The 23,074-nt window shown below is 51.6% G+C and overlaps 2 protein-coding genes across 5 annotated transcripts in view; one reads left to right on the forward strand and one right to left on the reverse strand.

Annotated features, from left to right (window-relative positions):
• Positions 1–23,074, forward strand: part of Rad50 (RAD50 double strand break repair protein) — a 204,594-nt gene that overhangs the window by 68,371 nt on the left and 113,149 nt on the right. The window lies entirely within an intron of this gene.
• On the reverse strand, positions 11,136–21,637 carry Irf1 (interferon regulatory factor 1). Of its 2 annotated transcripts, none has more exons than XM_052757811.1 (10): positions 19,175–21,637; positions 18,074–18,165; positions 16,589–16,688; positions 15,676–15,852; positions 15,541–15,590; positions 15,309–15,441; positions 15,020–15,142; positions 14,553–14,602; positions 13,582–13,717; positions 11,136–13,328 (listed from the first exon to the last, which is right to left on the reverse strand). In XM_052757811.1, exons 1-10 carry the CDS (start codon positions 19,485–19,487, stop codon positions 13,204–13,206), a joined length of 1,299 nt encoding a protein of 432 aa, XP_052613771.1. In that variant the 5' UTR covers positions 19,488–21,637; the 3' UTR covers positions 11,136–13,203. The 2 variants fall into 2 exon arrangements, with proteins under 2 accessions (XP_052613771.1, XP_052613772.1); XM_052757812.1 differs by lacking the exon at positions 19,175–21,637 and adding an exon at positions 18,755–18,983.

Below are 23,074 nucleotides of genomic sequence, written 5' to 3' on the forward strand. Positions count from 1 at the left end.
ATTTTTAACTCTGTGTATGTGCCTGTGAGTGGATATGTGCATGTGAGTGCAGTGCCTGCAGAGGCCAGAAGAGGGCATTGGATCTCGTAGAGCTGGAGGTAGAGGTAGTTAGGAGCTGCCTGATAGGTGTGTTGAGAACCAAATTTTGGTCCTCAAGAGCAGCAAGTTCTCTTAATCATTAAGCCACCTCTCTAGCCTCTTTCTTTTTCTTTGTAGTATGGGTGCAGGTATTTGGATGTGTGTGTGTACATATGGGTACACATGAGTGCGTATGCATGTGGAAGCCAGGGGTCAACATTGGGTCATCATCTGCCTTGTTTTTTGAGACCGTCTCTCACTGAACCTGGAGCTCACCTGTTCAGCTAGGCTGGCTGTGCAGCAAGCCCCCGGTCTGCCTGTCTCTGCCTCACTGCTAGGGTTGCAAGGGTACACCTGAATTTTTTTATGTATGTTGTAGGAATCAAACTCAGGACCTCATGCTTGGGCTACAAGCACTTTACCAACTGAGCCATCTCTCCAGCCTTCTGAAGAACACTGGCTGCTCTTCCAGAGGACCCAGGTTCAATCCCCAGCACCCACATGGCCCCTCACAACTGTCTGTAACTCCAGTTCCAGGGAATCTGGCATCCTCATACAGACATACATGCAGTCAAAACACCAATGCACATAAAATAAATAAACAAATCTTAAAAAAAAAGAATGTCTTTTAATGTTCTTATGGCCTTTGTCTAGGTATTATTTTGTTGTAAAACTCCATGTTGTAACCCTCCCCACAGATCCTGGAGCCCTGAGGCAGCTGGCTAGTGGTATACGCTTCATCAACATTAATATTTTTCACTTTGTTATTTTGTTATTTGAACAGATGATAGATCACTTCGACCATTTCATGAGCATGTATTGTGTGCCAGGGACTACTTGGTGCAGGAATACAGCTGTGAACGAATGGACTTGTCCCTGCCTGCCAGAGCACCCAGACCTCTGAACAGACTTGCTGATTGCATGATAGTCCCTGATATCCCCTGCCAGATATCAATGGGTGTCCTCTAGGTGTTCCCCTTTGAACACACCCTTCATGCCTGGGGGGCGGCGGGGGGGCGGGGCGCTCAAAGGCAAGTGCAGTGGAAGGAGAATCAAAACAATTCTCTGGAGACTTCCTTCCGTGGCTGAGTTATTTAACCTTTGGGAGCTCACTTATCAGTGAAATCAAATTAACAATCTATACCTCAGAGGCGTCTGAAAATGCATAGGATCCCATTGCAGAACTGGGTGGTAGTGGTGCGGGGCTGCTGTTCAAGTCTGTGAAGTCTCTGGTGTCCTGAGGTTGAAGGAGAGCACTTTGGTGGTGTGACCTGAAGCTAACAGTCCGCCAGAGGCAGCTATTGTTACACACAGGTTAGGGGGAAGCAGAGGTCAGTCAGGCCAGCAGGCTGGACCAGCTTCGGCCATGCCAGGCTTTGTTCTTCAAGGAAGGGTAGGGCTGGGAGAAGTACAGGCTGCAGTGTGGGCCAAAGCCAAGAGGCAGAGACTCCCAGACCATGTGTGGGAGATGCAGGCCAAGGAGTGGACGTCAACAGCACCAAGGCCTGGGGGAGGAGGTCGCCATATTCTCGATTCTCAGATGAGCCGCTGGAAGCCGAGGTGGGAGCAGCTTGGACGAAAGCAAGGCAAACCTGCAAAGAGCTGTGAAGGATCCACATCTCACCCAGCATCTTATCTCCCCAGCAACAGAGCGTCATGTTCAGGACCAATGCCGAGCCTAGGGCTGGGGCCCATACCAGGCCAGAACCCAGCCCACAGAACTCCCCAAGTCTGGTTATGACCTCCCAGTAGGAAATTCCTGTCCTGGCTGTGACCCCAAGGTTGGGAACAGGCTGAATAGGCATTTGTTTTCATCACCCCAGGAAAAGTTAATGCAACAAACACTAAGAACAAAATCACCTTTAACCCCTGGCCCTGAGGTAATTGCCACAAGTATGATGCTGCATTTCCGTATCCGTAAGCCATCTGTCATCCTAGGCCATCAGAAATCCCTTAGGCTACAACTGACTGCAGCTTCAAGTCCCATCTCTTCCCTGTAAAATGTGTGTTTTCTCAGCTGTGGGCTGCTTTTAATGCAGAAGAAGGCTAGAAAGCATTGTTTTCTTTTTTATTTGAGACTCCCATATGCAAGTTGCTATATTTCCACCCTCTGCTCCTCTTACCAGTTCCTCTCATGCCCTCGGTCCCCCATCCTCCTCTCCAGTACATGACCTACATGCATTTAGGTCATGACCACTGGGGACTTGGTCGTCCCTAAAGGAGACCGGTTCTCCCTTCCACTCACTGCACATGGCTCTCCATCTAGGGGTGGTGCCTTGTGGAAATGACTGGTGTGGTCTTTGCAGGCCTTTCTTGCTGGGGCATCCATGTTGTGGAGAGTTCATGAGTGCACAGAAAACATTCTTTAGGAGGGAGAAAAGAGCCGGGCATTGTAGCACACACTTGCAATCCCATCATTCAGGAGGCTGAGGCAGGAGGATTACTGTGAGTTAAAAACCAGTTCTGAGATGCATAGTGAGACCCCGTTAGCAGGGTGGTAAATAAAACAAACACGCATGGTGCAAAGCTCCAGCCAGCAGGACATCCTGTGGGGACGAGGGTGGCTCTCGCATCCGCATCCTGTGTGAGCTGCAGAGGCGGTGGCGCTGCTCGGCCCCTGCTCTCACAGACCCCTGCTCTCACAGGCCCGGCTACAGTCTCCTGCCTAAGGGTGAGAAGTGCTTTTGATGAGTTTGCACTCGCCCTTCCTTCCCCTCAGGATGCACTGATCATCACACACACACACACACACACACACACACACACACACACACACACACACACACACACACACACCCCAAAAGGCTGGTGGACTTGCAGCAGCCTGGTCGGTCGGTCGGTCTGCCCGGATCTCTGTGCTGCTCACCAGAGCCTCACAGCTCTGAGCAGCTGATACCGGTGCTGCTCTCCGATTGTTCTGGTTGGCTCTCAGTTGTGATAAACACTGACTACAAACAGCCTAGGGAGGGAAGGTTTTATTTGGCTTCCAGGTTCCAACTGTCAACCAAGGGAAGCCAGGTCAGGAGCTAAAGTAGAGATCACAGAGGAACACAGCTCATCGGCTTCCTTTCCGAGGTTTGCTCTGCCCGCTTGCTTCCTGATCCAACCCAGGACCACCTGTCCATGGGTGGTTCTGACAAACAGGCCAATCTGATAGTGACAGTTTCTCAATTAAGATTTACTCTTCCCAGGTGTGTCCAATGAACAACCAAGGTTAGCCATCAGTTCCCCTTCAAGAATGAAGGTGCTGAGGCTGCCAGCCGGCGAGTAGCCTGGTGAGAGGGCCACACAGCTAGTTAAGTGACTTTATGCAGATCTGGTTGGTATCTAACTCAGTGACTTCCTCTAAGTGCTTTCCTTGAGCCACACTGGACCCCCGCAGGGAGGACAGCTAAGCCCTGAGACTCTTCATTGCCAGTGGGTGTGGTCACAGGCTCTACCCGTGGGTTCTGACTGGCTATCTGGAGTGCCTCAGCTTATAGATACTCATCCAGAGACAATGCCGAGCCGGCTTCTGGAGTCACTGAGGGCTTGGGCAGGGAGTCCAGGAGGCGGCTGTTTTCTGTAGGTGTGGCCTGCAGAGGCAGTGGTGATATCCTCTGCCTGTCCCAGGCTTGGATTCTCCCAGATGGGACAGAATCTGTCACTAAGTCTCTGCATCTGCAGGGCACCCTAGTCCCCAGCCAGCCCAGAGTACATTTGAGTGGTATCATGCGTGTCCTCTGATACTGACTCTGGGACCTGGTACAGCTGCAACGACCCTTTTAGAAGCTTCTGAAGAGTGTCAGTTTCCTGTTACTGCTGTAAGAAATGTCCATGCACTTAATGGCTTAGAAGAGCATACACTATTGCCTTATGTTTCTGAGGGTCCAATGAACAAAACAGGTCTTGCAGGGTTATGAGCAGGGAGGTGCTAGTAGACAGTCAATGGGCAAGGCGACACACACCTGTAATCCTAACACTCAAAAGATTAAGACAGGATTTTCAAGAGTTGAAAGCCAGCCTGGGCTTCATATGGAACAGTGAGTGAGTCCTCACCTCAAAAAAAAAAAGTCGTGTTTTTTTTTTTTTTAAATCCCCTTCATCCAGTTTGTGGAGGCTTCCTGAATTCCTTGGTTCCATGGTGCCTTCCTCCATCTTCACAACCAGCAGTGCATGGTCCTGTCTTCCACTTAATGTCATGTCTCTGGTTCTGTCTCTCTTGCCTTCCTCTTTCCCCTTAAAAGCCCTTGTAGCTGAGTATAGTGGCATACACCTTTAATTCCTGTACTCGGGAATCAGATCTCTGTGAGTTTGAAGCCAGCCTGGTCTACAGAGTGAGTTCTAGGACAGCCAGGGCTATGTAGTAAGACCCTGTCTCAATAAACAAACAAACAGATAAACAAACAAATAAAACACACACACACACACACACACACACAAAACCTTGTGGAAACTGAGACTATAACTAATGGTAGTTTAGCAGACTTAGAATGTTCAAGGCTCAGGTTCAATCCCTGGAATCTCTCCTCTCAGTGAAGAACTCTGTGATACCACTGGACCTCTCCGGATAATCCAGGGTAGTCTCTCTTTTACTCATCCATCCATTCATTCATGTATTGGTTTTCAGTACTCGGGATCAAACCCAGGATTTCCCTCACCTCAGTACAAATATCCACACGTGTGCACATGTGCACGTGTGCACGCACACACGCACCAGTACAAACACACACACACCCACCATTAAATAAATAAATAAATAAATAAATAAGCCAATAAATACATAAATGGAACTTGTAACCTTTCAAGTTTGAGATAGGGTCATGCTTTACCGGCTCAGACTGCCTTGAACTCACCGTGTAGAGCCCAAGCACATCTTGACCTTGAGATAGCCCTGAGCAGGATGAATTGAATGCAGAGGTTCACTGGGTAGTGGCCCTTAACCCTGAGCCTGGCAGCCTGACTTTGAGCCCCAGGCCCCACATGGTGGAAGGAGAGAACCAATTCTTACAAGTTGTCCCCTGATTTCTATACACATGCCGTGGCACGGCCACCCTCCCGACGAGTAAATGTAATTTAAATGTTTTCTAAGATTCTCTTGAGCCTTAGTCTCTTGAGTAATTGAGTCTATAGGCCCATGCTACCAGACCCAGATGCCGCTCTATTTCAGATTAAACTGATTAGCAAACTCAATCCTTCGTTGCCACAAATCATAGCGTAGTCATGGGTTCCGTGCGTTAGAATGTGGACATCTTTATCCCACCATGGACTGTTACTCTGCCTCCTGCATTCCGTCACTCCCTGGGTTTTCTAAGCACCTCATCTTCAGGCATAGGCCAGACCACAGGTGGGATATGCCTGCCATTGCTCAGTCCCCTCCCACCCTCCACCTCCTCATTAGCTCAGCCTGTCCTGGACCCTGGACCCTTCCCCGTCCTTCTGCTCCCAATCTTTGGAAGGGGGTGCTGAGCAATGCCGACAACACAGGGAGAGATGTCCATGTGGAGAAGAGGAAGGCAGGGTCAGCATCCCAGCTGTGGAAGCCCAGAAGGCTGGGCCTTTCCTACCAAATGCCTGCACTTTTCAGATTTGGAGGCCAGGGGCTTGCCTGAGTCTTGCAGAATCTGAGGGCAACTCTGGCTTTGTAGAGCAGCAGGCAGGTATTAGAGGCTCCACTGTGTATCTCTGACTTATAACCAGAATTCCCTGAGCCCTTTCTCAGGGGATGACAGCCTGTCTGCCTTCATTCCTTCCTCTCCTGTCCTCTGAGCCTTAGGCTGAGAGCTGGAGGAGAAGCCTTAGTCAGCCCTCTGTCCCCTAGCAGGAGAGCCTGTCCATGCAGCATAAGCAAGAAAGTCTAGACAAGGCCTTTATCCCTCAAGTAGGGTAAAGTAGTAACCAGCCCTGGCTTTCCTGAGACCTTCTTTCCTTAACACCACAAGTCTCCAATCCTGGGAACGCCCTCTTCGTATCTGAGCAAACTGAGGCCCATCTCCTTTGCAGCAGCCAGCCTGCCTCAGTCACCTCTCCTTCCCGCCCGCCAGCCCTTTGGATCCACGGATGCTAGAAAGATGGAGGGATGGGGTGAGGTATCTTCCAAGTGTGCCTGCATGGCACAGCATTCTCAGCTGTATGCATCAGTGAGTGACACACTGTGTTTGCAAGAGATCAGCTAAAAATGTAACACTCCGGTCACTTCCGGGTGATGTTCTGCAGATGTCTTTAATAAGTGTTTTTATTTCCTCATATTTCTTCCTCCTTGTACAATTAAACCATGTTCTTTTTGTGTATTGAAAATAGGTTTTTTTCATGCATTATTTTCTGTTCACTGTTTTCCCTTTCCTCAACCCCTCACAGATGCCCCCCACTTCCCCATTCACCCAAACCCACACCCTTTCTTTCTCTCGCTCATTAGAAAATCAGTGTGTGTTAATGCTTGTTTATTTACTGCACATGCCACGGCACGTGTGTGGAGGTCAGAGGACAGCCCGTGGGAGGGAGTCAGTGCTCTCTTTCCACACCGTGAGTTCTGGGGACCAGATTTAGATCACTAGGCTTGGCAGCAAAGGGCCCTTACCCACTGGGCCATCCTACTAGGTGCTTGTGTATGCTTTTAATAAAATTCACATCACGAATGACTCAGCTTTCCAACTTCAGTCCCACTGGGTACACGGGCAGATTGTGTCATACACACAGTGGCCCTTGTCCCAGGGATTTTGCCTTGACTGCTGGTTGGGCAGGACTCTATTGCAGAGGCAGGCCTAGTCACCCGCAGGCTCCCGCATCCCATAGCCTACTCTCCTGAACCTCAGGGTCCAGGTGAGCTCAGCAGATCAGGTGCCATGGACAAATGTCCCAGGCCACCAGAACATACGCACTGAAGTTTAAGTTGGAACAGAGCACCGTGAGAATGTAGAGAGCCGCTAGTTCCTGGGGAGCTTCCAGTCCAACAGGAGAAATTAGCTACCCATGGGTCACTTAGGCACACAGGAAGGGACTAGCACCTGGAAGGTGGCACTTTGGACTGTGAGGGCCCACACTCCACCTTAGAATGGACAAAGACTGAAAATGGGGTCCTCCCAAGTGACCTAAGGCTGACTCTGCAAGCTGGGAGCACAGGGTCTACTGGGCTCAGCGTCTGTGTCCGGCTGTTCACTGCTTTGCAACAGAAGAGTGTTGATGAATGGCCGTGGAAAGCTGGACACTCCTTCTAGCCTTCCTTCCTGCCCTCCTCACACTGCACAGGACTGCCAGACTCCAGCCTTTGCTCTGTCACGCAGACATATGGCTCCCCTTTGCATTCCAGCAAGCTAGCAAGAGCACTTGGAGGGGAACCCTGGGTCCCCAGCTATGACAGTGACCCTCTGCCTCCCATAGGCAGCATCTGCAGCCCCAACCCCAGCCTAACACTATTCTGACATGGCCAACGAGACAGAACTTCTTGCCTCGTTCATAGTGGGGGTTTGCTGCGGTTTTATTTTGTTTGTTTGAGACAGGGTCTCTCTATGTAACCCTGGCAGGCTAGCATGCTGGCAGTCCTGGACACACTCTGTAGACCAGGCTGGCCTAAACTCACAAAGATCCGCCCGTCTCTGCCTCCCAGGTGCTGGGATAAAAGGCGTGCGCTATCATGCCTGAACTTGCTCATAGTTTTGAATAAGGAATCATGGTTCTGACCTAATGATTGCCTTCTCTATGGAACCCACCTCCACATCTACATAACTCCCTCAGTCCACGAAGTCAGCTTCCTCAGAGAGGTCTTTCCATGTCCTCACACCCACCCTGGGGCCTTCTCCTGATGTATGTCCTGGTACATTCCTTCTCCATGAGCAGAGATATAGCTCAGAGTTTGTAACTGTGCTGTGGAAGTTTGGGCTCCTGTCAGAACCAGGCTTGATAGCACCAGGGGAACATGGTAGCAGAGTCAGTCAGCCCATTCATATTCAAGGGACTTTTAAGGAAAGGAAAGCAGAAAGAGACAGGGGGCCCAGCCAGGAAAAGAAAAGTCACCAGAGCTGCAGGTACATAACCGGGAGGGAGGCTGTACTGGACTCAGTAGTGGGTTTGTTTAGAGCAGAATTGGTCACCTTGCTCAGATAGAAACATGGCTGACAAGCGCACTTTGAACCCCGGGGAGCTAAGCCCTGGCAGGCCAGAGTCCTCTGGAGCAAATGTGGCCAAGCTGCCTGCAGCTCTGAGGTCAAGTTACAAGCCTTGCCTGAATCTCAACCCTGGGGCCCTCGCCCTTGAAACGGCAGGTGGCCTCCCGGGCATAGGTAGAGCATTGCTTCTCTTGAAGGCCAAGCCAAACCCCACCCCACTGGGGCCCCAGGGAAGCACACTCACATACTCCAGGCCCCAGACTCTAGGGCATCAGGAGGGGGCAGTGACAGCCCAACAGTCCCAAATGCCTTCTCGGCATAGGGTCCTAGCACCCTACTCCTTTCCAGCTAGTCTCAGTTTCGTTCAGGAACCCTGACGGTGTAGAACCAGTCTGGGTTCTGGACATGGACAGATGTGGGTTGGAAGCCAGCCTCCGTAGCGGAGTCATCTCGGGCAAGCCGCTTGGGCCTGCTGAACATTGATTTCTGGTCTGTGAACAAGGGGATGGTGTTGGGAGGAGGTGGGTGCAAGTGTGTTGTCATATCCGGCTAGACATGGTAGTCCAGCTGAGTCCATGCTGCTGATATCTCTTCCTGGTAGGCAGTTGGCAGGTGGATGCCCGCCTCTCTAATTGTCACGTTGTCTTCATGCATGTGCTCCAGTGGTCCAGGCCCTCCCCTGGTGAAAGGAAACTGAGCACGGGCACGCAGACCTCACCACCTAGCCACCAGAAGCAGGGGCAGGCTTCTGCAGTCTCCTTAGGAACAGCAGTAGTGAGTCTCTTGGGAGCTACTTGGAGTCGAGGAAACTACAAGGCCAGCCAGTGAGGCCTCAGACTTGGCCCCGCCAGGGTGCTCTTGGAAAAGGCATGTACCAGCTCATTCCTACCCAAGCCTCCATTGTGCCTCTAGGACAGGGGTCTGACCAACTGTACACATCCTCTACATGGAGGGCGAGTTGTGTCGGAGTTAAGAGAGTAGCATCTGACAGAAGCAAAAACTTCTTGCTGGGTGTTCTAACAGGATTGTCTGGAAGAATCTCACACACACACACACACACACGCACATGCACGCACGCACGCACACACGCGCTGCCCTCTCCTGTACAAGAGTAGGTTTTTGGCAGGACTGGGCCCCACCAACAGGAGTGCTCTGCTTCCAGAGGAAAGGACTCCACCTCCTACCAAGCTCTCCCCAGAATCTCACCTCTCCTCAGCTGGCTTTGAGAGGGGTCTGAGAAATCTCTCATCTTTTGAGCCAGGGTTGTCTTGGCACTTTGCAAACTGTATACCGGGAGATGTTAGCGGCTGATACAGCATAGTCTCTGGCTTTCTTCTTTCTTCAAAGAAGTGAATGAACAAGCCACCTGGACCTTTGGGTCCACCTTTGGGACAAGGCAAGGAGACCCCTGTGACTCACCAGAAATGCCCTCAACTATGTGAACTTGGACCGCCATGACGAGGTGGGCAGGACTCAGCCATACCGTCTAAAACCCAACCTAGACTCCAGACCTGCCTCACCTCTGCGCTGACAGAAGTGGGGCTTCTCCTGTGAACCCCACCTTGACAGTGAACCCCACCCACAGGTTCTTGATAGCTATGATGTCATCACAACCCGGAAGAAATCCATCTTTCAGTGACCTCCCAGTTGCTCAGCCAGGAGCATCCATTAGTGGTCAGACAGGAACTCTTAGGTGCGGCCCTTAGAAGTACTGTAAAGTCCTTAGAATTATCTTAGGTCTAAATTTAGCTCGATTTATACTCATACTGCTCCATTCCAGGCACCAGTGGCCACCTTTAGTTGAACAGTCATATTTTACAGGGTTTGTCTTCCAGGCAAGGACTGAAATCCATGGTAGGACAATTCTTCATCTTGGAGGTGCTCCAGGACCCAGGACCTAGCTGCTCTGTGATGGAGAAGTAGAGTTGTGGACATTCCAAGGGGTTGGTCCTATCTGTAAGAGGAGATCTGGACTCCATCATCTGGAGGCTGGGAGCTGATAGCATAATGCCTTTGATTTTCTGATGATGTACTGATGATGAACTTTGCTTATTAGAGCTTGAGAGAGTCCCTCTGTTGCTTGGGACTTCTTTTATCATTACTGCCTACTCTATATCAGGGATCCAATTGAAGGACAAAACAGAAAAGTCAGAAGTGGGTCTTTCTTGCTGGCTGGGGTAGATGGAATTCTTCGCCGCCATCCCTCCACAGTCCATTCTAGCTGGCTTCACACCACTCCTTAGAAAGCCACCCACTAGAAAACTCTGTAGATGCCACATGAGGCTAACCACCTCAAATCTGGAAGGACGAAGAAGGCTATCCATCCCCATCCTTGTGCCCAGTAAGGCTATCCCGGAAAAATCCAAGTGGATCTTCAGATGGGCAGGGCCAGCAATCTAGGACCCCACCCCCACCCCCAGACAAGGATAGCCACCCCGTAAGAGCCCACCCGCCACTCACACTGCATGTTCATGCTTCAGGGTGATCAGACTGAGCTTTGTCCAGTTTCCAGTTTTGTCCTGACCTTCCCTTCCCACCAAGGGTACACACTCGAGTGAGTCCAGGACCCAGTGCGGGGCTCACTGGTCCCAGGGGTTCTGGGACTGAGAATATGGAAGCTGTGTCCAGAGCTTTCCTAAAGTGATGCTGTTATTGCCATGACTCCATTCCCCAGGCATTGCCCGTGCACCTACGATAGGAGACCTGAAAGCTATGTCCAGGAAGCCAGACCTTCTACCCTCAGGCATTCCTGGGAGTTGGGCTTTGTCTTAAGGAAGAACTGCTACATATGGCGCCTTAACTATGATTTTCAGACATTTCCAATTGAGCACCTACACACAGAGCTTGTATGCATCCGCCCAGGCACAACTCCGGGAAGACGGGAACAAAGACACATCTACTTCAGCCTGGGCAGGGGTGGGGTGGGGTGGGGGTTGGAGTGGGGGTGGGGGTTGGCTCAGTCTGTAAAGTGCTTGCTTTCCAAGTGTGAAGACCCGAGTTCCATCTCCAGGACCTTCTAAGTCAGGTGTGGTGGTGCACATTGGTAATGCCACTGATAGCAACGTGGGAGACAGAGGGAAGTGGACCTCTGGAAGCTCAGAAGCCAGTTAGGATAAGCTGCCCAGTGAAGGTCCGGACCAGAGACCCTGTGGCAAACACTGGAAAGCTCCTGAGGAATGGACACCTAAGGAAGCTGTCCTGACCTTCATGTGTACATGTGCATGCCTACACACCTGCTGTCTGTAAAGTTGAATAAGGTGTTTCTAATGCATCAGTCTGCTGTGGGGTTGGTATTCAGCACTGTTAAAATGACCAGGTGGGCTTGGACTGCAGTTGGAGCCCCCGTCCATCCGTCCGTCCGTCCGTCATTCAGATATGCCCCTCAGCTATACCTGTTGTTTAGTACAGGTGGGTCCAAACCATGGTCGCTGGTCACAGGGAGCTATTGAGATTTTCATCGCAATTAAAAACCAAGTTCCCGAAAATACCACTGGACACACTTCAGGTACTTAGTTCCTAGGCGTGACTAGCATCAGTACGGCGTAGACATCATTTCCATCAAGTGAGACCTGGTGCGGCAGGCCTCGGGGACATTGTCCGCACTGGTGTCGATCGTCAGGGTCGTACCAACTGTTCATTGTTTGGAACAGCACCTGTTCGTTCAGCACAACAGAGGCCGTGCCAGAGCCTAACAGATAACCGGGGCCCAGAGTTCAAAACCAACTCCCAAGCCTGAGGACCTGAGCTTTGACCCCAGGACCCACAAAGTTAAAGAACCAATTCCTGTGAGTTGGCCTCTGACCTCCATGCGCACACACCAAACAAACAAATACAATGTGATTAAAACAAACCAAACTCAGCAGGCAGAGGCAAGCAGACCTCTGTGGGTTTGGTCTGCATTGTGAGTTCCAGGACAGCCAGGGCTACTTAGTGAGACCCTGTCTCAAAAATCCAAAAATTAAAAAAAATAAATAAAAACTTAACTCCATCCTGTGGCAAATGAGTATAAATGAGCATGTCCCTGTGACATGGCATGACTCCCCTCCTCCTGCCATCTTCTTGACCATAAGTGGAAAGATTCATGACAGATGCATGTCAGCGCTCAGCCAGAGCTCAGGCAGAATGCCAAAGATTCCCATCAGAATGTTTCCATAAAAAGTAAAACAGATTACAATTTCTAAGTAAAAAGCCACACGCCTTGTAAACAATTAACTTTTTATAAAAAGACAAATATACATATTTACACAGATCCATATGTGATCAAACACAATTTAGTAGTTAGGTGGCGTTTCCAACAGTCAAAATCACGCCAAGGCGCTCACAACCCCCTCCCTGGGCCTGCCGAGCACTGCCAAGGCCTGAGAAGACAGTGGGCACCAGGCAAGGCACTGTATAAATAAACGGGAAGGCCTAGACTGGGGGAGAAATGTTAGTGTACACCTCTGATCAGAAATGTGGCAAGGTCCACAGAGAAAGTGCCATGTTTTTTCCTGAGCCCCACGGCTGGAGCAGGTAGCGAGGCAGAGCTCCTCTGAGGCTAACGGAGCCCGGCCTCACAGGACTCCATTTTCTTCCTTCACATTTCACTGGCTCTGGAACCATCCCAGGGCTCGGCTGGGAAGGGCAGCGATTCTTTGGGAACAGGACTCACTTAGTGCAATTGTCTCCTAGTGCAGAGCCAGCCCTGGGGTCAGTGCTGTGCTCTTTCTGAGGTCACTGGCCTGTTTCCCTCAGGGCCAGCCCAGTGACAAGACCCTCTCCAGGCAACAAGGCTTTAATGTCCTCTACCTTACACCAATCTCATAACTCCAACTCCATCTTCCCGGGAGTTAGGGCCAGCTTTACCTCACAAGAAAAACTCAGACCCTGGTCTTCCAAGCCCTGAGAGTCCACTGACCCAAGGAGGGTAGTAGTCTTTTCCCTGCTTGGCAGTGGGGCTACGCTTTGCCATGGTGCCCACAGTAGTCTAGCTTTTCTGTAACACAGCCACCATGATGCCAGGCCTTGCTTATCCAGAAGGGCAAGAATGGGTCAGGGACCCAAGCTACGGTGCACAAGGAATGGCTGGAATGGGCAGCCTGGCAGAGTGGGTCAGCAGGTTGTCCATCCAGATGGAGTCCATATTCTTCAGATCTGTGAAGACACGCTGTATGCCCATCCCAATGTCCCCTAGAAAATGACCAAAAAAAAAAAAAAAATTTCATAAGGAAGAGCATGAGAGTCCCACACATGTTGTCCACAGAGAGCAGGGCTCGTCCTTCCTTAGACCAGCCTCAGCATGGGAACAGCAGCTCGCTGCTGTACCTGCGGGCCCCGTTTAAAAAGGACCTTTTATCTGCTTCTGCCTCCAAGCATTTTCCAGTCTCCATAATTATGGTTTCTTCCTTCTCCCAGAACCCGTAAGGACCTGGAGACCTCTTACCTCCGGGGCTGTCAATCTCCGGTTCCTCCTTGCAGCTAAAGTCTGCATAGACAGAAGAGGGCTGGGCTCCTGGCTCATTGAGCAAGTAGCCTTTGCCGTCTACGCTTGTCGGCTGCCAATCGGACTGCTCCAAGAGCTGAGGAGAGAACGTGAAGCCGTCAGCTGTCTGCGGTGCAGACGCACCCTGTGGCCCTCCCCTCACTGAGCTAACCCTTCCCCCAAGCAGAATCAGGCCCTTGAACATTACTGGATTCTCCAACGGAGTGACAATATGCAGAACGGTTCAGACAAGGCCCAAGTGTCGGGGAGCACAACGCTCCCTGGGCCCTGCTGGCCTCTGCCCCTCTCTTCCCATCCCCACCCTCTGGCACGGACTCTGCCTGACTTCCCTCAACTCCGGGAGGACGCAGCAAGTGGCAGGGCAGCTTAAAGCAAAGGTTAGCATAACAAGCCAGGAAGGCTAAAGACAAGGAACTAGATCCACATCTCAGTGTTCTGTGCTCCCGGGCCAGAGTCAGGATTAAACTACCTCAAAAACTTTTAGTCACTTTGAAAACGGCAAAAGAAAGGAAAATGCAAAAGAACTTGCTAAGGAAAAAAAAAAAAAGTTTTACAATTTTTTTTAAAAAGTCATCTTAGTACAGATCCCAAAAGCTGATTATTGGAACCTGATGTGCCTTTCCCAAACTCGAAGGGTTGGGCATGCTGGGGCGGAGGACACAGTTGCTGATGGGGATTGACTCACAGCTGTCTGGGACCCTGAGGCTTGCTTGAGGATGGCCTGCTGGAGACTAGGCTTCCCACCTACTGAGGCAGCAGCCCCCCCCCCAACACATGGGGCAGGGGTACTCGTGGGGCTATGCAGCCAAGTGACAACAGCACCTGCCCACACTGATTTGGAAGCCCCCCCACCCCTACCCCCACCCCTGGCTTGCTCTCTCTTCCCAGATGCGGTATGGAAAGGGATTTACCTTCATGATGTCCTCAGTTAACTTTCCTTCCTCGTCCTCATCTGTTGTAGCTGTGAAGAAGGGCAGAGGTTGGCCATGCATGTTTGTCCTGCAGTTCCACCCCCCCAGCTGCAGCGCCCCCCACCCTGAGCCTCCCAACCAGCATCTTGCCTGCGCCGGAGATTCCAGAACAGGACACCGGCCTGATGACTCACCCTCCCCAACTATGCAGCAAGGCCGAATCCCACCCCTTCACTTCCTTCCTCACCCTCAGACAACTGAGGGCAGAGAAGCCAGGAGCTCTAGCCACCTTTGACCAAGATCTGGCCTGAAACACACCAAAGCTCTGAACTGCCTTCTTGGGTCCCATGGGGCTTGTTTTGTGATCTGAGGGCTGGGTTTAGCAGTGCCCAGTTCCAGCTCCATGAGCTCAATGGCATGCATGTTTCTAAGCATCCATTTCCCCCTCAAGACCCAAGAGTACACACCTTCAGAGGTGGAGGGCATGGGCGACACCTGCAAGTTATACAGATCGCTGGTGCTGTCTGGCATAATTTCCATCTGCATGTGCCAGTCGGGGAGACTGCTACTGACGACACACGGTGACAGGGCTGGGGGAGGGTGCAGCAGAAAGCGCAGGTCAGGATGGCATGCTTTCTTAGTCTGCAATACATCCACCCTGCAACCTGCCCTAAACAGGCTACTCTCTGCTACCATGATGCCTCCCAGACCCAACCTACGCGCTCCCTCGCTCGCCAGATTGGCGGGCGACCTCACCTGGAGTCAGGTCCTGCTCCACATCCAAGTCCTGACCCAGGTAGCCCTGAGCTGTGTAGCTACCGTGGTCATCAGGCAGAGTGGAGCTGCTGAGTCCGTCGGAGAAGGTGTCAGGGCTGGAGTCCCCACACAGCTGCAGAGAGGAAACAGCTCAGGCCTGTTGTGGCACTCTTCACTGCCCACCCTACCTGACTGACCAAACCAAGGCTGGGCTGCTCAGAGCCACACTCACCTTCCTCTTGGCCTTGCTCTTAGTGTCTCGGCTGGCCTTGGATTTTCTCTCTGCAGGACAAACAGGCTGTGAGCCCCAGCCGATCTTCCTTCCACCCTCTTCCCTTCCTTCTGGGGACCCTGTGCCCTTGGTTACCTTTCCTCTGGTTCTTGGTGAGGGGTGGCAGCATCCGGTACACTCGGACAGCCGAGCTGCCCTTGTTCCTGCTCTGGTCCTTCACTTCCTCGATGTCTGGCAGGGAGTTCATGGCACAACGGAAGTTTGCCTTCCACGTCTTGGGATCTGGCTCTTTTTCCCCTGCTTTGTATCGGCCTACAGAACAGGAGAGCGAATGCATCCATCAGCTGCTCCCTGGGCTGGGATGGACCCCAGACATCCATACTGGTGAAAACAAGCAAAACCCCCTGGTGACAGGCCCTAGGGGTTCTCGTATGTCCAGGGTTGGCTCAGACATCCAGCAAGCATGTGAAGGGAGCACTTGAGTGCCTCTATCCCAAAATGCGCTCAATGTCTTGGGCCACGACAGTCTCCCTGCCTATGTTCTCATCAGCCAGAGACTGCCAAGGCTGAGGCTTATCTGATGTTTCCAGAGTATGAGTGGGCACAGAGTGGGCAACATGGACCGTTACTAATAGGTCTGAATTGGACTGAGAGACTATTTCCTTGTTTGTTTGTTTATTTGTTTGTTTGTTTGAGATCCTATTTCCTAAAAGCTGCAAGGAGGCCCCCAACCTGATGAGGCTTGGGCCAGGGACCTTAGTGTGCACCTTGAGAAAGGAATAGGAAAGTCTCCTTTGGTACCCTGACTCACAACTGTCTCTTCCAGGAACAGCTGTATTCGAGCTGAAGGCATGCTTTCTAAGATTTTTGCCTTTATAAATCCTCCGGGCACTTGTTAGAAACAATAGATTCTGTCCTAGAGAAACACAGGTGCACCTCATCCCCTGCTCCAATAATTCTGCATGCTGTGCTGGGGAGCTGGAGCCACCCAGAGCCTCCATAGTGATAGCTTCCCCTTGTCTCTCCTCTGCCCCGCCACCCTGCACACCTGTGTGAATGGCCCAGCTCCGGAACAGACAGGCATCCTTGTTGATGTCCCAGCCGTGCTTGGCAGCATGCTTCCATGGGATCTGGAAGATCATCTCTTCCTGAATAGTGTACACATAAGACTGTGTCAGCTCAGAGACCACAGGTTTTGTGGCTGAGTATGCCCAGCCCCCAAGTATGGGAAAAGACTGACTTCCCCTTTTCACCCCGACATCTGGCCTGGATTGACCCATCCTGACTGCCTTAAACAGGCCATTCTGCATCTGGCAGGAAGGGTCTGGGTTCTGACGAGCCACAGCACCAGAGGCTCAACAAAGACATCCCTGCCCTACACACCTGCTGCAGATGTGCTAAGAGCCCTAAGAAGTCCCCCCCCCCGTCCCCCCCCCCCCCCCGCCCGCCCCAGCCCTGGCCTGGCAGGTCTCTGATGCTTTTCTCTGGCTCACAACACTGCAACACAGGAACTTCCTGCATAAGTGTCTACTCAGGACACCTGGAACCGCTGGCTCCTTCATAGGGTCCTGGTCATACCCCCAAGGGAGCCCTAGACCAGACGTGGATGCTGACTGCCTGTGTAGTGCTGGCCTATGTACCTCAAGGAGAGAGAAAAGGTTTGTGGGGTGTGTCAGGAGGCTGTTTAATTTTAATAAAAAGAGTATGTATGGGGACAACAGCCACAATGATGGTTTTGTGGTTTGGGTTTTTGTTGTTGTTGTTGTTTTATTTTTAAATTTGTGTGTGTGTCAGGGGTGTTTGCAAGCCAGGGTACTTTTGTGGAAGTCAGAGGACAACCTGCAGGAGTTGTCTCTCCTTCTGTCAGAGATGTGGGGATCAAAGTCAAGCTGTGAGGCTTGGCAACAGGTGCCTTTCCCTGCTGAGCTGCCACCAACTACACAGACTTTCTGTCAAGTCTGTCTGAGTTCAGTCGTGGCTTTCACACTTTTCGTGTGATCTTTTAATCTGCCATAAAGTGCCTCAGTTTCCTCATCTGAGACCCGTCTCAGAGGACGACCATGAAGATTAACACGCACAATATTGGTAACCTATTTAGACAGGGACCAAGCACATATTGGTAATTATTATTACCAATGCTAGTACTGTTGCTAAGTCTATGTGGTCTACGCTGCCGTGTGTACCAGCTGTGGCTTCTTGGGCCACAGTAAGTGGGGTCCCCTACTGAGCCAGTCAGGTTCCTGCCTAGCATCGCCTGTCCGTCCAGCTGGAGCCCTGTATCATATTATGTGCACAGCAAGTTTCTCTCGCTCTGCAGATGCTGAGTCTTGGTGCTGAGAACTGTGCCTCTAGGAGGGTGGACTGGCCACAGCTTCAGGAAGGAAAACACAGGAGGACAAGTCCGACCTTGCACGTCCTGGCATGCAGCACCCACTGGGAAATACATCTTCCTGTTCTCCTATCCACTAGGGAAACTCTGGTCCCCAAGAGGATATGGTTTAAAACGGGCAGAAAGACCCAGAGTAACACTCACTTTATTAATCCAGATCAGCCCCGGAATTTGGTTGGAATTAATCTGCATCTCTAGCCAGGGTCTCATTCGCATCCGAGTGATAGGCATGGCGGCTGGAGGGAGAAGACGGGAAGGTCTGTGTTTGGAAGTCTGTTAAACAATCCTGGGCACTGCCCCGCTCCACCCAAGGCCACTCAATTACCTTGCCCTGCCCTCCCCCACTGGTCATTACCCTCCCCCTGCCATCAGCCAGGTACCAGGTCCTACAGTCATAGAGAAGGGAGCCTGCAACGGAATGGAACTGCTCTCCAAATCTCCCCACCACTGTGGGCAAAACCACCTGTCCCTTCTCTCTGCCTCTCCCAGCCAGTCTCAGGAGGTGACAAGCACGCAAAGTCTGGATGGCTTCAGGACTTATGTGCAAAAAGAGCCCAAATACACAGACATTTCAATGCCAGAACTTTTCTCTCAAAGTGCAATCTTTGAGGGAAGGAAGGGACTACTTTTTTTTGTTGTCACCTGCAGCTCTCCACCTTCCAGGCTGGGCAAGAAAGTCACTCTCCATCCCGGAGCACTTCCCCCAACACCCCCCAATCCAGTCTATGCCCCCTCTGACAGCCGGTGCCCACAACGCAGAGGCTGAGGCGCAACCCCTTCCGGCCTGGTTTCCCCTGCTGCAAAGAGAAGTGGCGCAAGCGACACCTGTGGCACCTCCTCCCGAAACCCCTGTAGTTCACGACGGGGTCCAGCCACTCAGGGCAGCGAGCCAACCTCTGCCACCGAGCACCGTGGGTCCGAAACCTGGGGCCCAGGCGCCAAGCTACAGCCGCCAAAAGTGTGCGTGGGCGCACATCCGAGACCCCCCAGCACTGCTCGCGGATGCGCGCGACGGACGCTCTGGGCCACCGAGAGGCCCCGCAGCGGCTCCGCGCACGCAGACCGCCGAGCGCAGCCAGGGGGCGGTGCACGCCGCGGCCCGCCTCCCGCCCGCTCGCTCGCAGCGCCCTTCCGAGCCCGCGCGCCACCCCGGCCCAGGGTGTCCATGGCCCCCACTTCCTGGTGTCCCGCGCGCCTTTTGTTCCACGCCGCCCGTCGGTACCCGCGCAGCCCCGACGGGCTCACCTTTGCAGCAGGAGGATCCACGCAGGGTACCCGAGAGAGTGAGGCACGGGTTGCGGTGTAGGTACGCGATGCGCGCAGAGAGCGAGCGATGCCAGGGATGCTGGGGTCCGCTGACCTTGGTTTGGCTCAGCCCGGTTCCGCTCGGCTTAGGCTCAGAGCACGTCCTACCTCGACGAAGGAGTAGCGCGCACTGGCGAGTCCGTGGCGCCGCCGCCGAGAAAACCAAACACTTAGCGGGATTCCCCGGCCCGGACTCGGCCACGCCCCCGCCGGGACGCTTGCGCTCGCCCATTGGCCGGTGCCGCCTCATCATTTCGGGGAAATCAGGCTGTTGTAGAGCTAAGCAGCAAAGGGGAAGTACAAGGAAGCTGTGCTCCCCACCCCCTCGGGGCCGCGCTGCCGCTCCGGGGCTCCCGCGGGCCCGCCCCGCACTCCACTCCACCCCCGGCCCCTTCGCCTGTCTTGGAAAGCGAGGCTTTTCTCGTTCTGCACGCTCCTAGCCCGCTGGCTCCTGTGACAGTCTTCCCCCTCTCCTCCACCCGGGACCTCTAACTCCTGGGTTTCCAGGACACCTGCTTCCCTCTCCAGAAGGGACCCCCGGCACTGAATCACCCTGAAAATCAGTCTGGTAATGAAGTGTCAAGAAGGGAGGGATTCGGTCCCTATACTGTCCCGTAGGTGACATCTCTCTCAACGGTCCGTTGCTCTGGGAAATTGAGGCAGACGGCTTAGCCTGCTGCAGGTGCTATGTGGAGTTGCTTCTCAGTAGGAACTCCCAGCCTGGACTCTGCAAGCACAGCTGTCGAAGGACCCAGGGAATCTTAATTTCCTTAACCACAAAATGGCAATAGCCCCTTTGCTAGTCTGTGGTGATGGGAGAGCATCGTATCCTGATGGGGAGAGATGATGTGTATGCCCTACCTGGGCACAAGATGCTGGTGTGCTTTCCTGTACCCCACGAGGTTTTCTAGCAGTGACCAAGGTGACCCTCCTCCCTTGTATCCTTGGGACTACCGAGACCAAAGGAGTGGAGGGAATGCAGAAGTGGCTAAGACTTGCTTCAGCTCTACAACCTCACCCTGTAGCCTTTGGGAGAGAGTTACTATCCTCCCTGATAGTATTGAAGTCATTTCTGAGTCCCCAAAGCCTGGCTCTGGAGGCGTTCTGGGCAGCATAGAGAAACTGTGGTCAAGGCGTTGAATCTAAGAAACAAGAAGCTAGGTCCCAAGGGGTTGGCACAGGCTGTGTGGGTTAATGGGTGCTCACACGTAAACCTTGCCAGTGTGCTCTCCTAGTGGCCGGGTTGGTGTGTACATGTTCCATCCAGAACTCTGGTGTGGGGGCCCACAGAGATTCCGTAGTGCGGCCTTATTCCATCGAGCTTGTTTTATCCTGTAAGGCATAGGATTTTGGGCCAGAGGCTAGGTTACCAGGTGCTTTATACTTACAGGATGCTTTGCTGTAAGGCGTGATTACCAGATGTCTTGAGTACTAAGGAGGTGTTGACACTTGGCTGTACTTTGTACCTTAAACCATGATGTCCTTGAAAAGGGGAGATCTTTTTACCCCCCTTGCTTTGGGTATATAAAGGCTGTGAGTAATAAACTCAGTCGTCGTCCGTGGTGCTGACCCAGATCCCTCCCAAAGCTATCCTGTATCTCTTTTTCTTTTGCGTCTACCTCTCTCTCTGTTTCACAGCTATCATTTCTCAATTCCACACTCCCCCCTTTCAGAACCATTCGACAGATCAAGCCGAGTGGGGACTCGGCACTCTGCCCCCTCAGGCTTCTTCCTTCCCTTCCTCACAGCTTCTGACTCACAAGTAAATCAATCTTCTGTGGTGTCATTCTCCTGCGTCACTTTCCTTGCCCTAGCTGCCCCTCCAGGACAGCACCCAGTTGGAGGGTCGCAAGCTGTAATACATCCACTGATGAATGATTGTACCTGTCAGTCATTTCTCTGGCTCCTGCAAGAGGTTGAGGAGCTAGGAGAGTCAAGATGGCAGTGGGACCTTGGAGGAAGGTACTGAGACTCTGGAGTGAATAGGGAGGTGAGATCTGGGATATTTGAAGTGGCAAATAAGGGTGAGAATTGCTGCAGGAACCAAGACCTTCTGAACAAGTGACTCAGAGTCGTGACACCTGCTTGCTGGGAAGCAGATAGATGCTTGCTGTATTGAGACAGCCTGACGCCGCCATTGGAAAATTCAAAGTGAGATTAGGGAGAGGAACTTTGTAACTCTTGCAGCCCACAGAGACCCTTTGAAAGCATCAGGAGACTACAAAATACATTAAAATACCTGTGTGGGTATGCATAATGAAAGTCAGCCCATGTCCTGGAATGTCCATCCGCAGCCTTGTTAGTGATGGGTACCTGTTTTCTGTCATAAGGATAAATAAAAATTTACCCAATGAACACCCTGTTGTAGGACATTTAGGTTATTTCCATTTTTTCCCCCAATAGAGACAACACTGAGCAAAATCTACATACAAACGCTAACAATTTTCCGCTTAGGAGACAACCCCCACCCCCCACAGCTAGGATTTACCCGTGAAACTGACATTTACATCTTTTAAATGTTCTGTGAGGGTTTTTTTTTTTTTCCACTTTGACTTTGGGGATCCTTATTTATTATTTTTGCTTCTTTTTTTTTTGAAAGAGGGCTTCTTGTAGCCCTGGCAAGCCTTGAATGCCTCCTCCTCCTACCTCTGTAGTCTGTACCACCACGCTTGCCTGGTGCTTGATTTGAAATTGTAAGAATCTGCCTATAATTGGGGGGGGGGGTACTGTGTTTTTGTTGTTTGGGGTGTTTGTTTGTTTTTTGCTAACCCTTGTTGAGTTCCATTTTGTTTTTTGTTTTCCCAAAACAGGGCTTCTCTGTGCAGCCCTGGCTATCCTGAAACTTGTAGATCAGGCTGGTCTAGAACTCACTGCCTCTGCCTCCCAAGTGCTGAGATTAAAGGCATGCACCACCACGCCCCCCCCCCCCCCCCCCCCCCCCCCCGCAAGTTTCTAAAATTTTTATTGTTACTGCTTTTTCCCTTTTTATTTTTGAAACAGCTCATGTATCCCAGGCTGACTTTGGATTTCTGATCTTCCTGCTTTGAATTATCAAATGCTGGGATTGTGGCTATGTATGTACCACTTCCTCTGGAATATTTGGTACTTGGCCTGGAACCTAGGCTTTGTGCGTGCTCTTCCATCTCACTCCCTACCTCTCCAGTTGTTCTTAGAAGAGGGTAGAAAACAGAACATAAGACCGAGTCTGAAAGCTTGGAATCTGTGCTTATGCCACTCACTCCACTGGGGCTGGAGAGAGGGCTTCATGGAAAGAGAACTTGCGGCTCTTACAAAGTACCTGGGTTTGGATCCTAGCACCCACATTGGGCCTCTCACAACCACCTGTGACTCCAGCTCCTGGAAATCTGATGCCCTCTTCTGGCCTCCATTGGCACCTGCACTCACATGCACACACACCCATTACACACACAATTAAAAATAAAATAGTTTTTTTTTTTTTTTTTTAAGAAAGAAATGACTACTTCTCTGGGCCTCAATTAGCTTTAAACCAGAGAAAAAATCTCTACCCATCATTCCTAATTGTTGAGAAGATTGTTAAACAAAATTATTAGAGTCCACTATTTTGGACTGAGTTCCTGCACCAGGCTCCAACAGACGAAACAAAATGGAATCACTCATGCTAAGTATTACATTATTAGTTGAAATTTCAAAAGAGCACACAGATCCTAAACCAAACCAGGTTTTCCTAAAAACAGGAGTTTTGGGTCCTCTCTGCTTTAAGACCTGAAAATGTGTCCTGAACCACCTTAACATTAACCATCAGGCTTTTTTCTGCTGTTTTGTTTCCTTGTTCTGACCTTACAGAAACCATCCTGCCGT

The sequence above is a fragment of the Peromyscus californicus genome, unplaced genomic scaffold (assembly GCF_007827085.1).
Source record: "Peromyscus californicus insignis strain IS unplaced genomic scaffold, ASM782708v3 Scaffold_3__1_contigs__length_106647218, whole genome shotgun sequence".
Lineage (NCBI taxonomy): Eukaryota > Metazoa > Chordata > Mammalia > Rodentia > Cricetidae > Peromyscus > Peromyscus californicus.